The sequence below is a fragment of the Aplidium turbinatum genome, chromosome 10, assembly GCF_918807975.1.
Source record: "Aplidium turbinatum chromosome 10, kaAplTurb1.1, whole genome shotgun sequence".
NCBI lineage: Eukaryota > Metazoa > Chordata > Ascidiacea > Aplousobranchia > Polyclinidae > Aplidium > Aplidium turbinatum.
Window position 1 is genome coordinate 7052585 of NC_137481.1, and position 26823 is coordinate 7079407.

Below are 26823 nucleotides of genomic sequence, written 5' to 3' on the forward strand. Positions count from 1 at the left end.
AGGGATTATTCGCTGAAAAGTTAAAAAAATTGAAAAAACTTTTTTGAAAAAATTGAGTGTGGAAAATTTCACCAAAAAGTTGTCTGGTTCCAAGGTCAAAAAGCTTGGCACCAAAGACCTCTAAATTTCACCAGAATTTTTTAATTTGGTATCCTACTTTCCCATCTGGCAACGCTGAACGGGAGCGCAGCTTAGTTGCCGTCAAGCTCGCACTGGCAAAGCATCGCTCGGAAGAAGCTGATTGGCAAGTATGCTGAGATATTTCAGAGCCAACTCCTTTAGCAGGGACATCTGCTCAATGTTGTTAACTTGTTACGCCACCAGTCAAACTATCGCAGAGTCGCATACGCACGTGAATTGAAAAAAAGCATTGCACAATTGTGCATGTGTACAAAGCGTGAAGAAAATTGCGCGCTTAGTTTCTTTGATTGCTCATGCGGGCGAGTGACGTAGGGATGCATGCGCCGTGCACGCACAACCACGTGCAAAACGTTTTTGAAAGTGCGAATGGTGTCAGAGAATGGTGTCAAAGAAAAAAGAGAGTAAACCACACTTTTTTCAGTTCACTGTCTCAAGCTGAGCTTGCACAAGACATGCATATTGCATATCTTTAAAACCGAATCTTATTACCCGGTTTTATTGCCATTTTGGATTCGGATAGTTTAGGATCCGAATCCTTCTGGATTCGGTATTCTGAATTGCCCATCCCTATTAGTCACATCAAATTACCCATGTCACATCAAATTACCCATAAGTTCGGTTAACTTACCCAATACCCATAAGTGATGTCAAACTACCTATAAGTCCATCCGAATTACTCTTAAGTCATGTCGAATTACCCATAAGCACAATTGTCAAATCAATTTTTCCAAAATTTGTTTTTTGCTGCATTGTAGTAATACAATATTTTGTATTATGTAGGTTATAAGTGTGAGCTATATTGTTATATCCTAGGTGATAATGATGTCATTGAATGATCTTTATGATCAAATTGAATTATTATTTTATAAGTATGGCTTGTTTTCATCACGACATTCAGTTTCAATGATATGCTTCTCAGCATTTATGATCCTTTCATGTTGTTATCCATTGATCAACTTACCAATTCCTGGACGAGAACCGCAGCAATTTTTCAGTGCAATTGAAGATTTACAAGAAACAAGCAGCATTAGTTCTAGTAATGACAATGTTTCTTTGGATGTACCACGTTGGTTTTCTTCACAAAATCAAACTGCATTTATTCAACAGTTTATAGTCAAAGTTGTAAGCGATGCTTCAGCAAAGAAAGAAATTTCCTTGGACAATGCGTTTAAAGCATCACTGGACTATGTGTTTCCACTTCTCCAAGAAATCAAGACATTTTCAATTGAAAAAAATGTGTCTATTGTTAATGATTGTCTTTCAATTTCTTATAATGTGAGTAAAACAAAACAAGGCATCCAAAGGCTTTTTGCTGACAATGGATGCTTACTTATTTCTCCAGCAGCTTATTGGAAAAATCAGCAACAACTCTTTGAGACTGATGCTAATATAAAGAAAACCATTAATCAATATGAAAGTACGGCTATCAAAGCACCACCTTCTATAAAAGAACTTCTCTTTGGATTATCATCAAAGCAAGTTAAAACTAAAGCTAACCCATATGTTGTGTCTTTTGCCATCACTCTTGTACTTAAAAACTACAATTTAAAATTGCTTAAAGCTCTGGAAAGTAGATTACATAAGAAATATTCTTCCCCTGTCATAATGCACTCCCAACGAGACTGTCAAGTTGAAGTACACAGTAAAAATGGAGTTACATGCACCAGTTTTTCAAAAACTGTAACACACATTTGGTATTACTCTCAAATGCAGTTCAGTGACCTTACTCTTTTATTGGCGTCATATTTTGTCATTGGTTGTTATATATATTTTTCAGTAAAAAAAATTAATTTTGTGAAAAGCAAACTTGGTATGGCTTTGTGTGCAGTCGTGAGTGTACTTGTCACTCTTATGGTTGCTGTTGGACTGTGTTCATTGATTGGGCTCACTCCAACACTAACTGGAGGACAGACATTTCCCTATTTGGTCTGCTTTGTTGGTTTGGAAAATATACTTGTCATTACCAAATCAGTAGTTACTACTCATACTCACTTAGATGTTGAAAAGCGAATGGCTGTCGGTTTATGTCGAGAAGGATGTTCTATCATTAAAAATCTTCTTTTGGAGTTTTTTATTCTTGGTTTAGGCTTTATTAATATATTTGTCCCAGCAATCAGAGAATTTTGTGCATTTGCTATTGTTGGAATTTGCTCTGATTTTATTATTAGCATGGCATTTTTTGTTCCTGTTCTATCAATTGACATAAAGAGACTTGATAATGAAGATCTATATGAAACGACGTCTGATGAATCAGATTGCAGTGATGTGGATGTTGTTAATCCTCATTTGAGCAACAGTATAAAAAAAAGAAACAGAGTGTCTCGGAAAAATTCTTCTGCAAAGCGGAAACGTGTAGATTCTGTTGAGGATGGTGGTAGATCGCAATTATTGAAGATACCTCGTCGATTACGTCTTGTTTTTTTCTTTGCTGATACTCGAATGATTCAAAGGGGACTGATGGTGTTTATGATCTTATGGTTTTCGTTTTTAGTGTACCGTGATCCTGCTGGCATCTTAACAGATCAACAAAGCAACACCAGAGACCAGAGTTATGAAGTGAGTCAAAATTTGGACGCAGTTAGTTCTTCTGAAAATATAGATTCAATTGACACAGATTCAATCACATGGACTTCAAAAGATATATTTTCGTTTCACTATTTGTCATTTCGTCATTGGCCTACTCTATTTTCCTATTATAATGTTTCTTTGGCTAAACGCTATGTCAGCATACTTCCTTCTATACTCATTCCTATAAAACTTCCACAAAGTAGCATAAACAATCTTGACAAAATTGAAGGAACACAAACAAAGGGTTTGTTTCATATGGAAATTTTGAAATTCCGCTTGCCCAAACCTGCTCATTATGAAATCACTGGGTTTGATTACTATGTGACGTTAGTGATAGGAGCAGTATCAGGGATTCTCATGTTGCTTTTGTTAAATGCAATGTATCACTGCATTTGTTCTTCAAATTATGCCAAGTCTAAGTCTGATACATGTCATACAAGTTCGACCATCAGTTCAGTACCTTTACTGCTATCTGGTCATAGTCAAATGATTGACTGTGTTCATGTCGAGGGTGTGACAATAGTATCTGCTGATATCAGTGGTGAATTGAGAATCTGGGATAGTCACTCTGGTGAGTGTACATCTGTAATTTCGAGAAAGCTGGCAAATATTGAATCAGGTCAAGCTAACGTGTTAAAATACAATTCACAAAATACAAACATGAAAGATAATGACAGATTTGGTCCTGTATGGAGTCTTGTTACATCTGGTCCATACATTTATGTTGGATGTGCCAATGGTCACTTGGAGGTATGGGACATGGTATCTGGTATTGAAAAGTGTAAACATATGTCCTCCAACGGAGGTATAGTAGGTTTAGCATATGAAAATAGAAGAGTGGTGGCTGCTCGAGTTACAGGCACTTTAGATTTTTTTGTTATAGAAGATAATTGCATCAGCCAATGTACATCAAGAGAATTTTCTACTGACCTGCTTCAAGACTCTGACAGTGATTTGAATCTACACCTTGTACACACAGTGAAACATGCTCATCAACTGTCCATCTCTGCATTTGAAATGTGCATGGGTCAAGTTCTTACAGGAAGCTCTGATCACACCATAAAACTTTTTACTTTAAAAGATGCAAAGTGCCAGCTTTGCATGTTTGGACACACTGGCCCTATTACAGTTCTCTATCTTGAAAAGCAAGCACCATTTAACGCTTTGAGCGGTTCCACAGATGGAACAGTTAGATTGTGGGATTTGGTATCAGGGGGTTGTGCTCAGGTTTTAGCAGGACATCATGCTCCAATAGTCGCTACACAATGTTCAATGCATTATGTTGTGTCAACTGCCCAAGATGATACACTGTGTATGTGGGACAGACGAAACGGAACACTTTTGCACACTAGAAACTTAGAATTTGTTTCTTGCAACGCATTGAGTTTGTTTGGTGAAGACTTGTGTGTTACTGGTGGAAAAGGTGATTTGGTTTTGTGGAAGATAAAAAATGGTGATCTTCTTCATCGCATTCCTCTTATGAATGGATCGCTTATCCAGCCAACCGTTAAGCAAATTTATTTGTCATGTGACTTTTCTATTGTATGTGTCTTGGATCATGAACTAATAGTTGCACGCTTTCCAGTAGTTTTGGAGAACAGTTAGAATCTTTTTCCTTCAGCACAGTTTTACCTCTACATGAAAATTTAACTTTTTATGCTTGTACAATTGTTGAACCTTTGTCGATATCTCATTTTTTGTCCAACCGTAGTTTTTATATGCACCGTTACAACATTTGTATTTTAGAAACTTGGACTTAGAAACATGACAGAGTTTTTGCTTGATGAGTTAAATCCAGCTAAAGTATACATGAAGCAGCATCCAATAGACTGCATGTTTTTTAGTGAATTTCATCACAAGCAGGGCCCTAAAATTACATTTCAAGTAAGTGTGTTGTTCTTGCGACTCAACAGTGCTGGGTTTATTTTCTGACCACGTAAATAAAACATTGGTGGAAATGTACGCACACAATCAATGACAGGAATACAATCTTTCCTATTTTAAATTCTACGCTTACCATATACGAGTACTACATATATATATATATAGTATATATATATGAGCACTTTGGCAAGGTTGGCAGTAGTACCATTTTTGGTTACTGATTAGGTACCACAAATGGGAAAATGTCACATGGGGATATATATATCTTCATGGTCAAACTTAAATTAAAACTCGGCTAAAACAACCTGCCTCAACGTCTGGCCAGTGCACATCCGTGCTCGTTGGTTCAACGTCAACACTTTTTCGGTAGGTAAAGCATACAATATATTCCCACTTACCATCTTTTTTTTTACACCAATTAATTGAGCCTTTGCTCCAGATTTTAAATAATTTTCGTCTCCCACGAGTATTCAAATCGTCCTTGTAGCTAAGCTTCTCTTCCTCGTGGGAGACCCCAAAGTTTATCCGCTCTGCCTACGGGCAGACCGGGTATAGGAGTCAAACGTACCTGTGTTACGGTCACGTGATGGAGACGTGGGCGCTGCCTGGCTTTATAAAACTTCTGTCGCCCGGCCCGTCGTCAGCTGACCTTTTTGCGTTTGCAGAAAGCAAATCCCGTCTCCCTGGCCCGTTCCGCCATTCTAACTTTTGCGGACGAGTCGCACAAAAATCTCGATCCACACTTTCCTTCCACAGGTACCTAGACTCCCCAGCCTGGCCCCCGCGACCTAAGCTGGTGGATTTCCCTTCCGGGTGCATCGCCACCCCATAATCACGCCGCTCCCCGCCTCCACGGAGCGTGGCAGGCCGGTTCTTTAAAGTCTCTGACCTGGCTATGTTTATTGTGTTCTTCTCGCCGTGTCAATTATTTTGTACTCGTGCGTCGTTGACCAAAATAAAACAGTTCATCATCTTAAATTAAAATTAAAACTCTATTTAAATACTCGGCAGTCGAGTGTAGCAGATAAGAGTTAAACGTTGGTTTCTTGTTTTCTTTGGAAATTGGAAATTCATCAAAATTCACAATTGGAAATTCATCAGTTACAAATAAAGCAAAACTTCGCCAGGAAAGTAGACAGTTTGGATAAAGAAACTTGCCAGTACAAGTACAAAAGTAGCCTACACAGTTTTCAGCCATTCGGAAAAATTAAAGACAAAAAAGCTCAAGAAAAATTCATCTACAATCAACAAAGAAGACTAGCTTAATAATCAACCCCTACCCAATCAACGGAAAAGACTTCAGTACCCAACCTCTACCCTTGTTAACCTTTCCCACCCTTAGCAAGCACCGGGATTCGCAATTCCAGCCCGGTCTTGTTACCCTCCATCTTTACCCCGAAGACAGTATTTTTTAGCTTAAGAAGAAAGAAGGACAGAAAGACTGTAAAACTGTAATTATATGTGTTTTATTTCCATTTTAATAACCTTTATTCGTAAATTTAAAAACAATTGCAATATTTAAAAAAAAAAAAATCCTAGCCTAATTTTTGACCTTCTCTGTACCAATATTGTCTCTCAATTTTTACCAATTTCAATAATTTTAGTTAATTTGTATAACCAGCCTGTTGTGTCTTCAAATTTTTGTAAAAATAAGTTATTTTGCCCATTTAATTACCCAAATTCCACCCATTTTGATTATTTTCTTCATAGCTTTTTAGCATCAATTTAAAAAAAAAAACCTAGTGTTGCCAGTGCTCCCCAAATTCAATTCCGTATTCTCTCTTTTTAAGCTTGAATTACGTGTCGTTTTTAATTGTTTTATACTGAATCCTTAATCGTTGATCCGAAACCATTTAACTGATTTATTTCCAATCAATTGTAACGACTATTGGCGTATTATATTATATTTAATTGTTGTATTTTATTAATCGTCGCAGGGTCACTCTGCTAGCTGGAGTAAAGTTTACGAACTGACGTCACAATTGTACATTCATTCAATTGCTCTTAAAGCTTTATCATTTTCCTCTTATTCCTCCCACCAATTCGTAATTAAAATTTTTTTTTTTAGTTTATTTATCTGTCACTAACATGTTTACATTATAATATTATCCTGTAACGTTAAATCAACGTAAATTGCTTTTTATCAGTCAAATCTTTAGTAAATCGTTGGTTTTTAAATTCATTTCATCACAATCTGCTACCAGTTCTTATATCGTCACTTTTAAATCTCTAAATTTAGAAACGTCGCCGTAAACTCTAAATCTTTGTAATAACCAGCTTTTTATAATTATTTCATTTGAATTATGTCTCGCTTTTCAAGTAGTGCAGGTTTGAAGACTTCTAGAGATAACCTGGCCGGTGTTGGTTTCTCCCTTCCATCTTCTCAGTCCACTAGCTTAGGCTGGCCGACGAGGAAGCAGGTTCCTGTGAGTGGTCACTCATTCAACCCAGATGGTGAAGCCTCCCCGGTAGACTCACTGCTTTTTGCGAACTCGTCACTTCGTCACGGTGACGAGTGTCCGATCGGCAATTCCGCACCACATCGTGGCTACCCCACCCATTTCGAGTCACCCTTCCCGAGGTCGAATAGACTGCAGTCCGTCTGCCCTATTCGCCTCACCCTCCCCAATCTATTCCCCCTTCTCTGTCCTTTCTCCACTTGCAGGAGGGCATCTCAACCTTACCGAGATGTGCAGGCGTATCAGGACCATATGCGAGCATTTCATGGTTCGCGCGCCGAGTTCCTGATCACCTGCAGCAGGTGCTGCCGTGTTCTCCCTCGAGCTTACAAGCTGGATGGGGCCCAAGAGCATTGGCGATCCTGCCCCGAGGGCCTTCAATTGCCAACCTGCCTTCCCTGGCTGAGCAATGACCCGACACCCTCGGAGAGCCAAACCAGACCCCCTATGATGACCAAGCCTGGGCTTTCCTACGCCTCTGTTGTCAGGCGTGGAAGGCGCCGGCCCTCGACTGCAGGCGCATCGGTCGAGGGGTCATCCCCTCTTCCCCCTTCTTCTGTCATCCGTTCTCAAGTCTTCTGGCGCCAAGGCCTAGACAGCACTTCCACTTTGCCCCCCCCACCTGACTTTATGCCTGAACTTTTCCGTACTGTTCTATCTCATCCAGGCAAGACTTCGCTCAGCCCTGCTGACACTGACAGCTTGCCTGACCTAGATGTGTTGTTTCTTCCTCATCTGTCTTCGGCCGGACCTGGGTCGGAAAGTGGGGACTCTTCCGACTCGTCTGACTCGTCGAACAGTGAATCTTTTTCCTCTTCCTCCAATTCTTTGCCCGATAGCCCGACCACGGACTGTTACGGCCCTACTGTTAGCGCGAACCATTTTCTACATGTACCTCTGCGCAAGCCGACCTCCACCGGAGCCGTGGCAGTGGACTCGCTCGGTTTATCCAAGCCGGCTTCGCGCCCTTCTTCTTCTCTGCCTCTGACGGCTACCACCGGAGCTGAAGCTGGGGACCCCATCAGCTCCTCCAAGCCGCCCATGCAAACCTTTTCTCCTAATTCTCTTCAGCGCTATTCATCTCACTCCTCCTTACCCTTTAATCCTGCTCCCATCTGTCCTATACAACCTTGTACCTCGACGCTGTCTGCTGAAGCCCAACCTTTTATCCCACCTACCCAAACCACCCACTCTAAATTCCTGCCAACTATCTCTTCCCAAACCTTGACTCAACCCCGAAGTGACACCATGACATGCAACCAAGCCACGATTGACTCCGGACTCCCACAGACTACCCCAGGGATGTCCATCTCACCCAACATTCAACGATCCATCCAAGACCCTGTTGAACCAGTCAGGGAAAGTAAGACGAAAAGCTCCAGGCGGGCTCTTTGCAGTTTAGTGAACCTTACTTTAGCGGGTGGCATAAATTTCGACCGGTTCTGCATTGAATTGGAAGAGTGGACCGCTGGCACTTCGCCGCCCAAGAGGACACGTCCTCGCAAACCACGCTTCAATCGTGGCGCCCGGGCTCGCGCGGCTCGCCGTCGTTCGAACGGGGGTTCTCCTCGGTCGGACGGCGGGGGTTCGCGCGGGAACGGAGCCCGATATTGTAGGGGCGTGGGGTTGCGAGCCGCCTTCTCACGGGACGCGAAGGGAACAGTCCGCCGGATCGTTGAAGGAAAAAACTGTGACCGTCGTTGCGAAATCCCACCTCAAGAAATTGAGGAGAGATTTCGACGCGACATGACCGCTCCTGAAGCTGGGAGTTGCTCGCAGATGCCCGAGTGGATGAACTCCCACCGTTACGAGCATGATAGTGTGAACCTCTTCCCCGTCGATGACGGCGAAGGTCCCATTACGGCCCGGGAGGTGGAGGCGGTCCTCCAGTCGCTTGATGTCGGTTCCGCCCCTGGTTCTGACGGATTGTCCTACGGTTTCTGGAAGACCCTGGATCCAAGAGGGGGACTCTTGGCCAGCCTTTTCGAGACCTGCCGGATCAACCGTCGTGTACCGGACCAGTGGAGAACCAGCAGGATCACACTCATATGTAAAGACCCTGAGGGTGACCTGCACGACGTCAGCAACTGGCGGCCCATCTCCATCTGCCGAAACATTTACAAAATCTACGCCGCCGTATTGGCCCGGCGCCTGCAGCGATGGGCGGTGGAGGGGAATGTTATCAGCCGAGAGCAAAAGGGATTCATGCCCACAGAGGGCGTCTATGAGCATGTGTTCATGCTCGACACCATCCTCTCGGATGCACAGTCACGCAAAAGGCCTGTGTCAGTTGCGTTTCTGGACATTCGAAACGCCTTTGGCAGTGTCCGGCACGAATGCATAGCCGAGATCCTGCGTCATTTCGACGCCCCCACAGACCTTATTGAGTGCATCTCCGACATATACGTCGACAACACCTGCACCGTCCGCTGCGGCAATGGTGAAACCGACCGTATCCCTGTGGGGCGGGGAGTCCGTCAGGGCTGCCCGTTGTCTGGGCTGCTATTCAATTTGGTCATCGAGGTGCTCCTCAGGGGCGTCCGTGACAAAACGGATTGCGGCTACAACCTTCCTGCCAAAGAAGACGACATCAAAGTGCGTTGTATGGCTTATGCGGACGACATCTGTCTCGTTTCTTCCGATCGCGAGCAGATGATCTCTCTTCTATCTACTACTGAACCCTTCTCTTCCTGGTCCGGGCTACGGTTCAACCCACGCAAGTGTGGCACCCTTTCCTATGGGAAAGTGTCGGCGTCCCGTCTGCGGGTCGACCCGAAACCTTTCTCCCTTGCCGGGGAGAAAATTCGAGTCATCCCCAAAGGCGAGACGTATAAATACCTCGGCGCTCGAACCGGTTACGCCTCGGACGCATCCCTAACCCAACCCTTCATCTCCACTCTGGAGAAGCACATTTTCTTATTGATGAAATCCTTTCTTACCCCAAGCCAGAAACTTCTGGCACTCACTTCCATCATTCTCCCGTCCGCGTCATACCATCTGCGAGTGCGGCGCTTTAGACAGTATGAGCTTCTGAAGCTTGACCGACTGGTTTTGCGGTGTTTGAAGGTGGCGTGGCGTCTTCCCAAGTGGGCCTGCAGCGCGTTCTTTTACTGTAAGCCTGCATTAGGAGGTTTGGGCATCACGAACTTGTGTCGCGAAAGTGACACGCTTTCGCTAGCTCATGCTTTCAAGATGCTGACGTCACCTGACAGCATTGTCTCTGCCGTCGCTCTCGGGCAGCTTAGGCGTCATGCCTGTCTGAGGTTCGGCACTCCAGATCCCACGACTGACCACCTGGCCAGTTATCTGAATAGTGACCCCCCTCCTGACGGCGCCCGTCCTAGACCGTGCCCTACAGGCGAGAGCCTGTGGGGCCGTGTCCCGGCGGCCACCCGTCGCCTGAACGTACGTTGGTCCGCCCGCCCGGATGGCGGCCTTGAGTTGGCCGCGGGGAGCTCCACAATCACCCCTCCTATAAGGAAAAAAGTGGTGCCGACCCTCCATCAACACAATGACTTGTGGTGGAGGAGACAGTGGGAATCCAAACCTGACCAAGGCAAGACGGTCAGTGCCCACTGCCTGTCCGGATTTTCAAATTCCTGGACCCGGCGCCCGGAGCTCCTGGATCACGCGGACCGAGTATTTGCGTACAAAGCTAGATTGAATCTAATGCCACTTGAATCAAAACCAAGCCATGGCCGCCGTTACCTACCTTCCATGTGTCGTGCGTGTGGGAAAGCGGAAGAGACTCTCCCCCACATATTGAATCACTGCCCTACCGTGATGACTGTCATCACGGAACGACACAATTCGGTATTAAGGGAGATCGTGGGGCACGTGCCTGCCGAATGGCAACCCGGGCTTTCCATAGATAGTACGGTTCCACAGCACGTGGAAGCGGGCGGTGCCGATCTGCGTCCTGACATCGTCCTGCAACGCCCTGACGGTGTCACGGTCGTATGTGACGTCACATGTCCGTTCGACAACGGCGCGGATTCTCTTCGAAAAGCCGCCGACAGGAAACACGACAAGTACGGCGAGTTATGTGTCAACATAAAGGAAGACAGGAAGCGCCCTTGCAGGGACGTCCTGTCACTTCCGTTCGTCGTAGGCTCCCTCGGGAGCTATGCCCCGATGAGCTCTCGAGCTCTGACGGCCTTGGGCGTTCCTACTCGTGGGGTAGCAGAGGTGGCTAGAAAAGTGGCTTCCCTCTCAATCAAAGGATCCTTCCGCGTCTGGAAAGCTTGGAACGCCGGGCTCACTTGTGGAGGGGCTACGTCATAGAAAAGACGACATCAGCGATCAGAAACTTATTCCCTAATAACGTTACAGTAAGTATCCGGGCGCGCAAGACAGCAAACCGTTTAGACGTTATAACTTTATAACAATATTGGCTTAAAATTGATCACCTTATGTCATCACCTTATTTCTATAAACCTGCGCCATTTCTTTTATATGATACTCCAGTCTCTTCAAAAACAACCATTCTAAAGTAAAAAGGAAGGAAATAAAATACCTCATGTACACTGTGACTTGAGACTGGTTTAATAGCAATTAAGCAATTTCAATCATCACTAGATTCTCTATGTACTAATCAATCAATTGTTTCGAACTGTCATACGCTGCTTTCGCCTTGTAACGCTGTTCTTGCCCGCTCGGATCAACATCGCTCCGCTTTCAATGCATTGATCAACACGATCCCCTGATCAACTCGATGCAGCCTCAAAACTTCTACCCCAATTTTCTATTTTTACCGGTAATGCAGTCTATCAGTGCCTCTGGTTTCGATCGCTAGCCTCCCCGACCCAGCTGGGCGAACCTGCCTCAACGTCTGGCCAGTGCACATCCGTGCTCGCCGAATGAAAGCTTACTCTTCTCCAGTGAGTATTAATTACACTCCCACCTATATATATATATATTTTTTTTTTTTGATTACAGTATATTGATTCATCGAGCCTCTGCTCCACATTTTTATTGATTATTCGTCTGCCACGAGAGCCAAATTATCCTTAAATGGTTCGACTCTCTTCCTCGTGGGAGACCCCAATTTTATCCGCTCTGCCTACTGGCAGACCGGGTATAAGAGTCAAAGTACCTGCGCGAGGACGCGTGAAGGAGACGTGGGCGCTGCCCGGCGGTCAATTACTGCCGGTTCCAGCGTCCACACACGACGGGTCGCCCGGTTCGTCGCAGGGCTTCTTTCTGTGCTATGCAGAAAGAGCCTGTCTCCCTGGCCCGCTCCGCCATTCTAAATTTGCGGACGGGCCATATAGTTTTTCGATCCACACTCTCCCTCCACAGGTACCTCGACTCCCCAGCCTGGCCCTCGCGACCTAAGCTGGTGGACTTAACCCTCCGGGTGCATCGTCACCCCATAAATCACGCCGCTCCCCGCCGCCGCGGGGTGTGGCAGGCCGGTTTCTGAAAGTCTTTGACCTGGCTATGTTTGTTTGTGCTCTCTCGCCGTGTCAATTATTTGTACCCGTGCGCTGTTGATGCAAATAAAACAGTTTAACAATAACTACTGCACTGATGAGACCGGGAGGTCGAAACGGTGTGCACTGTCTGCAGTTATATAGTATATATATATAGTATATATATATATATAGTAGTACATATACTCGTATATATATTTAGATTTTTCAATTCTCTATCTGATTCGAGCTCCATGAAAGCTGAAAGTTTTTTTTGTAATTAACCACTACTTAAGTAATTTTTTGTATTACTTATCGTCTTTTGTTAAATCCTGTGTTATTGCATGATTTTATGTGTGTGCGTACGTTCCGTACAATTTAACTTCTTAGCCAGTTTAAAGGCAGGTATTCAACAGCAGAGTAATTTTATTTGGTTGTTCAATCGTAGTAGACCACTAACAGTAACTTTTGGCACAGACGTTGTACTGATGGTGTGATTTGCAGTTTCTACTTTCACCACACATTAGTCTACAAAATCATAGATAACACCATCTTTCAATTGAAGCAGAATAATTTGACATCGGTGCATGGGTGATTGAGCTGGACCTTGGCCTTTGGCAGAAAGATTCCATTGGAGTGGGGACGATAGTTGGAATTGTTGCTTTGAAATTTTGTGCAGTTCTTCCTTGATAGTGCCCCCAGTTAGTCACATGAACAGACTAGTGTTGAACTGTTCAAATGCATGTGTGCATACATGAGTTTTTGTTATTTTACTAAATTGTGTTGGCTATTAACTCATTTATACATAATTGGTATTGTAGTTAATTGACTAAAGTTTTTTATTAATTTTTTAGTATCCAAACGGTTACATCACAAAAGAAAGTGCTCTATTGGAAGCTGTGATCAAATACATTATTCCAAAACCTGATTTACAGCAAAAGCTTATTACTGTGTAAGTTATGTTACTAATTCGTTTGTACTGTTGTGCTTACTTTGGGGGTGTCCAATGTTTTCTAGCATTAAGGGAGCGTTCAAATATTACATAACGCTGTTTTTCCGTATTTTTGACCCCCCCTCCCCCATGTGACGCCAACGTAACGTTTTTGTCAACCCCTCCCCCACGTGACGCTTTTCCATTACAAAGCCTGTTTTGCCAGTTTATATCAAAATTATGACGTGGAAACACGTGCTGATAAAATATCTTGGTTTGTATGCACCTAAAGCTTACGTTTGAGACATGAAATCTTAGCTATATTATATATATTCTTTTTTTGGAATTAAAACGTTATGTACCTACTGAAAACGTTTAGTAGCCCACCGTCCAAAATGTTTCGATCCAAACCTTTCATTGTTTGGTTATGTATTGAAAGAAACATCACAAAAGCGCAAAAGAAGCCGCAAGGAAAGCTAAGCATCTCGAATAGGGTCATCAATGCTTCAAAAATGTTTCTATATATTGGAAGCTTTGTGATGTAAGAATGCTGCCTTGCAATTTAGCAATGCGAGGTTTTAAGCACTTAGAACAGTGGTTTCCAACCTGGGGTTCGTGGACCCCTTGGGGTCCATGATTACCTTGATGAAAACGAAAAGCAATCTTTTTACTTTTATTTCTCTCTTTAAATGCAAATGTGTCAAGCTCAAGCCCTTAAGAATAAACTGTACGGCTATGCAGGTTTTTTTAAGGTTTGGGTGACCGCTAAGTAGTTTTAAGAGACCGCAAGTGTTTTATTTAAATACCAAAAAATAGCCATATTTGCTTAAGACATAGCGAGAAACAACCATTACTTTCTACTGTAGTTGCAAGTCCAAATTTTGGGAAACCGCTGGAGAAATTTGGGAAATCGTTTCGGTCCCCCAAAACACCTTAAAAAAACACTGCGGGTATGCATTAAAATAAATCTATGCTGCTGCCTACAGTGTGTACATTGACTTTAAACTACACCTACCACAATACATCTACTACCATACATCTTACCTTTGCGAGGCAGGATTCTCAGCTCTTGTTACAATAAAAACTAAGCATCGAAATTGCCTGAACGTTGAAGATGACATGCATGTTGCGTTGTCAAAAACTCAACCACAGTTCAGTCGTTTAGTTCAGGAAAGGCAACAACAACCCTCATTAAATTTGCTTAAGTTGAAAAAGTTCGGCATGACACTTTGGGTCACCTTGATATTCAAATTCTGCTGACATTTCTTGAACAATACATTCATTTTCTAAGTTGAGCAACTGTTTAACCTGATATTTGCCGCAGGAGTCATAGCGGCAAAGCCGGCAATGCAATATGACACAGTAGCCTACAGTAGTTGAGTAGCATAGCAACGGTGGGCAAATTGCGGCTCGTCAGCATAAACTTTGTGGCTCTTGTATTGAATCGTAATATTACAAAAATATTAAGATTATGTATACTTTATAAATATAAATTATAAATATCTCGAGCTGTCAACCAAGCAGCGGCGTACCTAGGATATGGCAGGCATGGCTCGAGCCATGGGCGCCACATTGACAGGGGCGCGAAAATCATTTGGTAAGAATTAAAATTTGTTACTTACACTTTCTTCAAAATTTAATTTGCACCCAATACTGTACAATACAAGATCAAAAAGGAGTCTCTCTTTTACTGTAGCCATTGTTAAACAATGGAATTGTGACGTTGCAAAGCAAAATTGTGTCTCTCCTGGCTCATTTTGCGTTCAGTACGCAACAATTGGAAGTTTCATAAAGTCGCTATAAGCAGCGATTAGTTGAAGCTTAGAAGTACACCAGAATTTACTTATAAATTCATTTTTATAAGAATTTATAAGTTTGTAAAATCAAAACATCGTGCAACCTTGACAAATGCAAGCTTGGAAGAATTAATTCGCACAGCATTCACAACTTATCGTCCAAATTTTCAGAGATTAGCGAGTCAAGTACAAAACTGATATGGATAAACAATCATTGTTTTTATTGCTGTTTTGTTATTTTGTGTCAACTGATTTTGCAGCTCGCCGGTGTTTATGGTTTATCCGCAAGCAGCTCTTTCTTTGAACAACTTTGCCCACCCTAGGTCCTGGGTTTTTTTTTCGGTCATTTATCGGTCATTGACCGATTATTTAGCAAAATGTCCGAAAAAAATATAGTTAATTCGATCAAAATGTCCGAAAAAATGACCAGAAAATGTGAAAATGACCAAAAAATGTGAAAAGAAAAAATATGACCAAAAATGACTAAAAATGACCGAAATAAATAAAAAATGACCGAATTTTTTCAAGCCATTTCGGACAAATGACCGAAAAGTCTCAGTGATAAAAAAAAACCCAGCCTAGGTCAATAGTATCATACTATTAGTATGTTAATTGATTTTCAGGCAAAATTTAGGTAGGGGTCCGCAGAATTAATAATTTGTCTAAAGGGGTCCATGACAACAAAAAGGTTGGGAACCACTGACTTAGAACCTGTATGGAATTACGGGAATTACAGTACCGTAGTTGATACTTGATAGAGATTTTGTTGGTGCTGCTGGATATGATTTCAGCTTAATTTAGTATCCAAACGACGATACCAGCCAGCACAAATAAACTATCGTAAGCGTTGTAAACGTAACGTTTTGCTTGAACCTCCGATGTGACGCTAACGTAACGCTTTTCATAAACCCCCCTCCCCCTCGATAGCGTTACGTAATATTTGAACGGTCCCTAACATCATTAATTTGGTATTTTTTTTAAAATTTGAATTTGCATTACCCAGTGTTGAATTCTCAACCAAATTAGCTTCATGAGAATGTGTTGGTATTGATTTCTAAAAATAAACTTTTTAGAAACTGCAAATGACCAACGTTTTGCTCTGTCTCAAATAAAGTACTGTAGGTTCTAGCTAGTTTTTTGCTCCCTTATATATTTTCATTGCAAAGTTAACTGCCGTATATCGGTAGTTGAGCATTGGTGCGGATGTGTGGCTGCAAATCATCAATTGTAATTACGTAGTAGGCTACTTGTGCATTGTATCTTCATGTTGAATATTTAGAGAAGTATTATTTTAATGATTTGAATGTGTCCTTCCCTCCCATTATACAAAAACAAGAAAATCAACCCTTCTTATTGACAAAATAATCAAGTGTTTATTTGTTGAACAAAATTTACAGGAATGCAGTTGAACATTTTAACACTCACCACTCACCAGTGTACAATGTTTTTTGCGTCTTAAGATAGTTGCAATTGCAAGAACATACTTTTAAAAAGTTAAAAGCACTTAGATGTTGAGGAAATCGTTCGGTATTTTCGATCATTTTGTGATTCCATTGCCCTTACATCATCTATTGTGTTGACTATGACGTCACGATCGTACGATCCTGGTCTTATTTCAACCGCCAACGTGGTTCCGTTTGGTTGTCATATGGCAACCAACCAGTCACTTTTTTACGTCGTATTAACGTTGTTAAATCATATCTAAAAATTGTTTTTGCTATCTGGACGTGCTCATTTACACTTCGGATGACTATTTAGTATTTATACCTTATTTACAAGATTTTGTTTTTACTTTAGCTTTGTTAATCAAGGCAACTATGAATTGGTTCATTTTTCTATGTCAGATTTTAATGGCACAATAAATTGCATTTTAGCACAATCATAGGAATTAAAAAATCCCAAATCTAAAAACTTAGATGATGTTAAAATCTCTAGTTTTGTTTTCATTTCACTGCTTTACGTCTGCAGTTTATTGACATGTGGTGTCATGTACGAATAAATACGGTATCGTTTTGGCGGTGCATTGAAGGCGCTTGTAACTTATTTATTGCACATTTTTATCATTTAGAAATGCAGTTGGAAAGAAGGTGATTGGTTGTCCTGTGTGCATAGCTGACAAAAAATATCCGAGGAATATGCTGCTTTTTAATTTCGGGCTCGTGCTCGACAACGCCCACAAAAGCTCACCATGCATTCCGCTTATTAAAAAGCTTTCGAGTTACATGATCGAATTGGAGAAGGAAAGCTGCTTCGTTTCCAATGAACAAACAAACCTTGTGATCCCAGGTAAATGAAGTCAGTCTGCATTAGTTCAAATGTGTGTTGAAAGTCGCCGTTTAAAAGCTTTCTTTGTGAAATCCACCCCTATGATCTATGGTAACTTTAGTTCTTGAGGTTTCAGGGTTGAAAAAATCATGATTTTAAAAAACAATTAGATTTTTTTCATTTAAATTATATATTGTTAGATAAACATATTTGTATTGTCTATTAAGGTGGCGAGGGGATCATTTTAATGATAATTTTATTTTTGAGCCATTAACTACTTAGACTACATTGGTTAATTGCGTCATTTTACATGTATTATAATCATTGGAATTGAAGTCAGAACTCGTTTCATCAAACTTACAGCTAAACTTAGACTTTTCTTTATTTTTTTAATGCAGAGGCATTTGGCCCGAGGTAGGCTTTTCGTCTGGTCTGTGGCACAAATACTTTGAAATAAAACATGTTAATCGATGAGAAATTTACGTTTGGCCCGTGGTCTAAGCAGAATACGCATATCAGGCCCGGCACTGCCGGCAGTATAAAAAATTGCGCACCCCTGCTTTATTGCACACATTAATTTGATTTTTGCTCATTAGATACATATACAATCAGACCTTTTGTAACGAAATTTTAATAGTTCTGAGACCTGAGTATAATACGGTACCAAAACAATAAAAGTTCAAATGAACAAAATTAGCAGTTTATTTTGCATTGAGAAGTTTGTGCATAAATACAAGCTCGCCAGCTTTTGCAGTGCCCTGTTGATTTTGAACTTAAGATTGAATCAGGCCGAAAGTACAACATGCTTAACATCTGCACTGGAAGATTTCACTCCCAAAACCCTCAAATCCATCTTTAACAATCAACATTGCTTGTTTGTCGTATCCAGGCTTACACCCGGTGGTAGAAGATTTACATTAAGTGGACGGGAAGACAAGGAAGCCAATCTTCGTGTCCACTTTCAGGCATGTCTTTAAGTGTCCTGCCACACACACAGCCGCATGCTCTTGAGCGGTGTCGAACCGGCGCCCTTTCGATTGCCGTTCCAGTGTTCTCACCACTCGGCTATGCAGTCGACAATTTTGAGCACATCCTGGAATACGTTAAGTTTGAAGGGTTTATGTTAGCACGATATTTAAGGACTTCTGACAAAATAGTAGGGCCAATGTTGTCAGCAAATTCCATTGCTGCAGCATTCTCATTCAAAGATTGCCTTTTGCCTTCTTACGTTTAAAAAATCTCAATGATTTTTTTATTTTTATTGCTTGATTTAAATCAAACAACCCTGTGCGGTGTAAAATTGACATTGGTTTTTGCTTTGCATCAGCATTGCAGAAATACCAGTTTAAGCTGAAGGCCGGTCACGCCTGTATCCTTTTTTCTTTTATAATTTTTTTTTGCTACCAAATCGTTAACAACGAATAGCAGTCTCGTAAGTCGTAATTTAGCTTAGTGTTAGTTCACGTACCGTACGTGAAATGTTATTCGCGTTAACATTAACTATTCCATCGCATTCTGAAGAAGTTGCAGTAAATTCCACTTTGCAGCCTAGTACGTTTGACGATCAGTTAAGATGCCAACATGTTGATCCAACATTGCAACACTGTGTTAACTGATCGAATGTGTTTCGAAGGACTTCTGGAAAAGATGTTCACTTCGTTAAATGAAGAAGGAAGTTGTTCTATTGCGGTCACCAAAGCGACGACTATCTACCTGAAAGTATTTCCTCCCAGCAACTGCCCTCTCGTTGTACATGATCATGACGTTCCGATTTTAACTACTTCTAGAGAAGATTTTGACCTCGGAGATTGGGATTTAACAACCCAACAGGTTAGTTAGGGTTATGCACAAAAAGGATGATAAGAAAGCATTGTCTGAAAATTGTAGAATAAGTCAACGATCTTATCGGTAAATTAATTTGTGTCTTGTGTTATAATTATAATGATTTACCGTGCACTACTGTATCAAAACATTCTTTTACAATATCTTAACTTTTTACGTTAACTTTTACCTTACTTTTATCCACATTAACTTTTACCATATCTGTTTGAAGGATTTGACAAACATGACTTCGTACTAGAATAACATACATTCACTTTTGACTGTCTTCAGATTTTGCCATTCATTGACGGATTCCGGCATGTTCAGAAGATTGGAATGTTCGCAGACGCCGATGCTGAATTGACTCGACTCTGTATTCAGAATCTCGCTTTTTACAACCACATCAAACTTATATCCATATTTCAATACTCAAATGTTTATATTACGACGTCCAACCTCAACAAGTCAGTGGCAGCATAGTATGGAAACTCAGCTGAGCGATAAAAGCGTCATTTTGTCAACCCTGACCATATGAGCAAGCGAAATTCGAGCCATCTAAATCAAACGGTCCCATGAAGCCGGAAAGTGTAATACAAAAAAGTTAGAGATCATGAAAGACAGTCTGATTAAGCGCTGTTCACTGTAATTGTTTTTCTCTGTATTTACAAATAATTACAGTTTGGATTATACAATATTGTGACACATTAAAGTAATGTGTAATGGCTTTCGCCGTGCCTTGAATCTTGTGTCAAAAGGCACGTCAAATGTATCTATTTGCAAACAGAATCTTAAACCAAAGGTAAAAGGTGCTGCTGAAAAACTCATGCTATGGTTTTAATGACCTAGCAGCAATAAACATCTTTTCTTATTGATGATTACAGAATAATGACGGATCCTATTCTCCGTGAAGATTGCTTAAAATACGTCGCAAGGAAAGGTCATCAGCGTCCCACTTTGCATGACGTCATGACCTTGTATTGTGACCTCAATCCTGGGGTCAAAGTTAGTGACCTTTGTCTTCGTCATCCCGAGCAAACTTCCAGGGTTAATGAACAGTAAGAATGAATTAATGGTTTCATAAACCCAGCTAGCAAAATCCGTTCCTTTTGAGTCAATGTTAAAAGGACGGATTTTGCTGACTGGGAATGGCGTGTTCAATGTTCAAGTTGAATCTTCATTGAAACAGTGTCTCAGAACTGCGAGTAAACTCAGACGCGGATAAAATCGGATTAAATGTGTACAACCCAACTTGGTCGGTTTAACCAGGTGGTGCCACCAAACCGGAAAGATTGTTTTGAAAATTGTAACTGTAGAAATGGGTTCAATTGGGTGCAAGAACCATGTAGTATTCTAATGCAATTAAATCTGTAACCATTTAATAATTTATGGTCATTGAAGTTTCAATAGCACATGATTGGTTAATGGTTATGCAAGACTAGGTTTAATTTTGACTGTTGGCTCATACAGGGAGTCAACTTTCTGACTTGAAGCGTTGGCTTAATCAAATAAGGTACAAAATCAACGTTTCATCTTTTTCAGAAAGCTTATTCAATTCGGGCTGATTCACAACCTGATTAGACGCATCAACATGTATCCTGTTAAAACCAAGCAAGATTACTCCTACGTATCACAGGTAAGTGGAAGAGTTGTCCGGGATGCGATTTTTTTCCCCACGAGATTTCTGTCTCATTGGTTCTAGTCACTCTAAAAGTAAGATTTTTGGAAATGTTTTGAGAGATTGGTTGATTCAGATTACGAAATAACTATTTGCCAATGAAATTCTGCAATGATAATAAAATATAAGCTTTCCCTAACCCTACTTTTTTTGAAAAGCTCTTTTGCATCGCAAAAATTAATTTAAAGAAAAAAAAATGTTTGACTTCGACGGGCGTCGAACCCTCATTCTCACGAACACTAGGCAGAGGATGAACCACCCGTGCCAACGAGAAAATGTTGCATTCACACGGTTTTAATACAAACTTTTACCAAAATATGCAAATGAGACAGAAATCTCGTGGGAAAAAAATTTCGCGTCCGGGATGAACGTACACGACATTAGCGAAGGCCATATATTAAAGCGCGTCTCGAATGATTCGTACGGTAATGCACATAACGATTAAAAAAAAAACATAAATTAAGCAATTTTTATAATTCGGGAAGGTTTTACACACATACAACTGGTCGAACTTGATGTTTCCAGATAAATACCAGGCTTTTTTTAATAAAAATGGAAGGACTCTTTTACACTTTTAAAATAATTTTAGCATTTGGTTAAAGATCTTGTAGAAGACAACTGTGCGGGGGAGGGTGACTAGTTCTCACACCCGTTGGTCGACGTTGCCTTACATGCGAGAGTGGGAGCTCCCGATGTTGGGTTGCTCAGCGAAGGCAAGTCGGCCCTTGTGTTCTACCAGAAACAACTTAGGTGTGTGGTACCGAAATAGAGCAAAATCTCGAAAGCGGATTAAACTGTTTCGTGCCACGACAGTACGTCGTCATTCCACATTTTCCATTATTAATAGTTGAAGAATTGTGTTGCAGTCGGATTTATATCGGTACACCACTGGACGCCACAACGCAGAGGAAATATGCTGCAAGCTTGGAATTAGTCACAGTGAACTCCTTAGCAGAGTTGAAAATGATTCAAATATTGCAATTTGTTGGAAGTGATATTCATCCAAACATTGCGAGCTTTGAAACTACCGAAAGTTAATTCACTGGATGGGCTTTCTCATGCTTGTGAGAAGTGTTCTGCTGCAGTCCTAAATCCATGTGCAATCTTAGATTGTTGAGGAGTGGCACTGAGGATCAAGATGGGAGACGACGATTTCAGATTGGGTGCGAAACCACCTGACCAATACGCTCTAGCGAAAAAGCTGCTATATATTATAAAGACGAAGATGTTTGTGACGAACAAAATGCAATGCATAGATCCCCACATTGTTTTTATGTAGGCTACTCATTTCAATGCGTAATGCCGACATGTACAATTGTACAGTATAAGCGTTTCTTCCACCAGGTGCTTGAATCGTTGTTGTATTCCCCGTCACACATCGCCGTTCGAAAATTTCGCCCACCGGAACACCTTGATTTGTTTTCTGCACCGTTGTTTTGGTTTTCTTTTTGAAAGAGAAAGTAAACTTTCATTGCGACTGTTGTGAAAATACTATAGAAGGCCTACAGTACAAGTAGGCTACAAACAATACGAACAAAATAGCCTACACTGGCACCATAAAAAATTAATTTTACAAAATACAAAAAGCAGCGTAAAACTGTAACTTATCAGTGAGAGAGTAAGTTAACTAAAATTAAAGCTACAGTTTTTTAACGTGGTAACATTCGATATTTTACGTTGAAGTAGTTGCTGCAACAATCGATATATTTTACGTTGAAGTAGTTGCTGCAACAATTGTGTTTTTACGTCTGAAATTTAATATTATTAGCTGATAGCCTGCTCTATTGCAAACTTGTGTTGTTGCGATCACCGTACCGTATAGCCTAAGTTACAATCTCAATTTTTGCAGTGCCAGTGTTTCATGTCTGAGCCAAATATAAAGGCTGGACTACAATAGAATAGCAAGTCTGGTTTGATCAGCATTAGGGAAAAGAGAACACTGATTTTCAATGCCGTTACATGAGAAAATTTGAAGAAAAGAAACAAAGTAGTGCCGAATAGCATGCAACGGTATTGCAAAAATATGCTTACTCAAGCATAGGCCCACAGTAAATAGCTTTATGGTGCACCAGCACCCATGGCTCAGTGGTTATCGTCTTCGGCTCTGGTGCTGGTAGCCCTGGGTTCGATTCCAGGTCGGGTCATACCAAAGACTTTAAAAAGGGTACCGATTGTGTTCTTTCTTGCATAATGCAGTGAGGATAAATCGGGTAATAATCTGGTGACATATCACCCTCTTCTAATCTGCCTTGAGCGAGCATGGAAGCAGTACGGCTCATAAAATCACATGGAAGTTGTCAAGTAACCCATGTTGATGCGCAATCTGCTGCAAGCGGAGATAGCGAATGATTAAATAGCTTTATTGCAGTTTTTGTAGCTTACAATTTTTTACTTGCTAGAAGCACGTAGGAATCTGCCTGAAGCACGACCATCAAAATCTTACAAACGCTGGAAACGCAGCCCTACAGCAGAGGTGTACAGATCCATGATTTTTAACTTTGAAATTCTGATCCTGTTTTTGCTTTGAGATCCGCCAATTTTATGTCAGAAATTTTATTATAAAAATGTTTTATCTCACGACAGATTCAAACTTTCTAAATTAGCTTATTACAAAGTAGATTCATGAAATGGTGCTTAGCTTAGACTACTACCAGCTCTGCTACTACCACACATCATCAGGGCCTCTGAGAGAAATTTTCACTAGGGGTACGAAGAGTCATTCCGGGCCCCCTTTGTCTTGGGCAAAACGCGTAATGTTTGCTTAGGTGTATTGCACACCATACAACTTTACAGCAGAATTGGACATCTGTGCGCAATAATAGTATCAAGCTGCAATAAAACTATTATTTAGTGCTTTGTGTTGTGCATATCATGTGATTTGTCCCACGCCAATTTGTATATCCTGCATTGAATTCGTGTGTCAGTTGTTGATGGTGCTATGGAGAGATGTCGCTTGTACAGCTTTAATGTAAAATTTTAAATTCATTTATTTATTTCTCTTAGATGTAGCCTATAATTATTCCTGAATCCTGATACTATAGTGGTGTCGAAATCGTTGGATTTGCAGGGGTCTTAGGTTTTGAATTAATCTGAAACGTTGAATAACCCCTTGGTAATAGCAGAACCGCTGCTGGGGTAACTACATTCTGTAATTACCTCTGCACAAGCATGTTTTACATATAATTCTTACTTCCAAGTTCAAAGCTCTATTCATTCTAATCTAAGAAACGCTAGTTCAAAAATTGGTGTTCTAAATACTGCAATTCGAACTCATGACATTGAGATTATGCATATTTGACGTAATAATGTAACGTTTTGCTAAAACGGAGAAAATTGAGCCATCAATCGCCATTGAACAGAATCACTGTTGAAAGCTGCGGTTGTGTTGTTGAGTGGAAAACAATTTATCAATGATATTTTTTCATAACACGTGAGTTTTTTAAGAAACACAAATATTATAGGAAAAAAGCATTTTGCATAAGGTTGAAAACACTGAATATTCATTATGGGTCCCTACTCCCTACCGATTTAGTAGTTTTTTCTTGTTTTTTTTTTGGTGTGTTTAATAAAAAATGTTAATCCGTCAACGTTACTGAGTGATATATGTATCTGGTACAACAAGTCAAGTGATTTTAACAGAACATTTTTGGATGTAAAGCATTAAAACACCACTTTGGGCCCCTAATTTGTGCGCAATGCACTCAATTATCTTTCCGGCCCCTTTTGCTACATTGCAGGGGCCCCCAGAACTAAAGAATAACAACTTTTATGCTTGATGTTAGTCGTTTAGGATGGTTTTAACCAAACATTTTTGCGCGTAAACTATAAAATCACAATTTCGGGCTCCCCAACAATCACAGGCCTGGGCCCTCAAGGGTACGCCGTACCCCCCTCTCATAGGCCTTGCACATCATGCATCACCTCTTCTAGCGTTTTTGGTCCAGTCCTGACTTGCCATGTGTGATCTGTCTGACTGGTATCCTGACTTTCTTCAATCAATTGCATGCTACATGACACAACCTCGAGTCGATGGTTGCTGAAATAACCATTCAGTGCAAAGCAATAACTAAAACATGTAGGCTGCATGGGCGTCCGCACGTAGGGGCAAATGGGGTCAGCTGACCTCCCCTGGAAAATTGTTGGATGAAAAGCGAGAATAGGCAATTTTATGAAAGGGGGGGAAAGGTGAAGGTGATACGAGTGATGACTGGCTGGTCAAGCTCTCCGATTGTGATCATCACCCTTTTTCGGGAGTATCCCACTTCCTCTATTGATTTACGAAGATGCCTACGAGCTACCCGTAATCGCGAAATTGAGCTCCTGTACTCTCAGAACCACATTACTAGTGCGGCACTGGCTTTATCTCACATAAATCTGAAGAAGGATAATTCACAGTTTCAGATAAAATCATCTCGTATTTCGTGAATTCAATGAAGCTGTTCGTAACATTGAATCATACAGAAAAGAACAATCAGCCACCAGTTTAGTTAATCAATTCTTGAATAAAAAGTGAAGTCGACGTGGGTCTTTGCCGAATTTTTCGATGACTTTTCGGATGAACGAATTTTGTCCGAGTTTATTCGGCTTCTGTGGACACTCATCATACACAGCCCGGATAGGCTGTCGTCAGACATAGTTGATCTGAGCCATGTTTTGACCCGCCTCATTGTGCTGAATGATCTTTCTACCGTACAAGTAGTGGCTGGGAGGGTCAGTAATGTTATCATCGCTTGACGTACAGCTGGAAAAAGTTTCATAGTTTCCACCAAGTCCACAAATTCCAATTCTTCCTGGTCTTCGGACTGAGGAAATTTTCCTTTTATGGTTATGTCATACCACGACACGGCGTCCTGCTGAAAATTGTCAAAGTTGTAGAATTGGTGTATGGTTTTGACCAGGGCTTTGTAGTCTGAACGGTCAATTTTCTCCATCTGCGCTGGATGCAGTCGGTATAACATGAATGCCGGCATGTTCGTCTCTGAGAAGCGGCTTTTCAGAGACTAGATTAAAGACTCCATGTCATCATCATCATTTTCAGCCTGTGAGAGCCCACTGCAGAGCGTAAGCCTTCCCCTTTTCATGCCAATTTACATGATTATGTGCTAGTTGGTACCAGTTGGTTGTATTGCATTGTTTGTCAATGTCGTCCCTCCATCTCATTTTCGGTTTTCCTTTCTTTCTTTTGGTTTCTCGTGGTGTCCATGTTGTTAATTTTTTAGTCCATCTATTGTCCTGATATTTTGCTATATGACCTGCCCAGGACCATTTTAGTTTCTTGATTGTGCTTAATATATCTCGTAATTTCGTTTGATTTCTGATCCATTCGGCTGTCTTTTTATCTCGCCATGTTAAACCCATCATGATTCGTTCATGTGCTCTCTGCATAGTTCTTAGTTTAAGTGTTAATTTCTTTGCAAGGTTCCAAGTTTCTGCACCATATGTAGCGGTGGGAAGGATGCATTGATCGTAGACTTGTTTCTTGAGAGAAAGAGGCAGTTTTGACTTAAATATCGAACTTGCTCTTCCGAAGGCTTGCCATCCAAGTGATATTCTTCTTTTGATTTCATCTTCTTTAAGACTCCATGTAAGGAATGTAAATGGTGCGGCGATAGTATTCCTCACTGGTGCCACCAGTAGGCTATTTGCTCTGAATACTTGAGACTAATTTTCAAGTTTGCTGTTGATATAATCACAACTCATAACTTTTTTCTGTGTAAGGTTTTAAAGATTATATAGACTCCCAAATACCATCGCGTAATGGAAATGCTTCTTTTTCTCTGTTCTTACTTTTCTTTGCTATTTCTACTTGGAGCTACTAGCAGTCGGTCGCTGCAGAAACCACACAGTTATGACAAAACAAAGTGCATTA

General features: G+C 41.1%; 2 protein-coding genes across 3 annotated transcripts; both read left to right on the forward strand.

Annotated features, from left to right (window-relative positions):
* The first annotated feature begins 963 nt into the window (after window positions 1-963).
* LOC145778461 (sterol regulatory element-binding protein cleavage-activating protein-like) lies at window positions 964-4324 on the forward strand. Its single transcript, XM_082589939.1, has one exon. It carries the CDS (start codon window positions 964-966, stop codon window positions 4312-4314), a length of 3351 nt encoding a protein of 1116 aa, XP_082446065.1. The 3' UTR covers window positions 4315-4324.
* Window positions 4325-4347: 23 nt separating this feature from the next.
* Window positions 4348-24508, forward strand: LOC145778346 (GATOR1 complex protein NPRL2-like). 2 transcript variants are annotated; one of them, XM_082589814.1, is made up of 8 exons: window positions 4348-4593; window positions 13321-13418; window positions 17262-17479; window positions 19092-19288; window positions 19571-19743; window positions 20161-20334; window positions 20819-20912; window positions 21821-24508. In XM_082589814.1, exons 1-8 carry the CDS (start codon window positions 4474-4476, stop codon window positions 21947-21949), a joined length of 1203 nt encoding a protein of 400 aa, XP_082445940.1. In that variant the 5' UTR covers window positions 4348-4473; the 3' UTR covers window positions 21950-24508. The 2 variants fall into 2 exon arrangements, with proteins under 2 accessions (XP_082445940.1, XP_082445941.1); XM_082589815.1 differs by lacking the exon at window positions 4348-4593 and adding an exon at window positions 11542-11932.
* The last annotated feature ends 2315 nt before the right edge of the window (window positions 24509-26823 follow it).

What these genes read in the sequence shown, in the direction of transcription:
- LOC145778461 (XM_082589939.1), top strand. Translation starts at nt 964, where the DNA reads ATGTCATTGAATGATCTTTATGATCAAATTGAATTATTATTTTATAAG.
- LOC145778346 (XM_082589814.1), top strand. Translation starts at nt 4,474, where the DNA reads ATGACAGAGTTTTTGCTTGATGAGTTAAATCCAGCTAAAGTATACATG. An exon ending in CAGCAAAAGCTTATTACTGT is followed by an intron (nt 13,419 to 17,261) that starts GTAAGTTATGTT and finishes TTTATCATTTAG; the next exon opens with AAATGCAGTTGGAAAGAAGG. An exon ending in GGGATTTAACAACCCAACAG is followed by an intron (nt 19,289 to 19,570) that starts GTTAGTTAGGGT and finishes GACTGTCTTCAG; the next exon opens with ATTTTGCCATTCATTGACGG.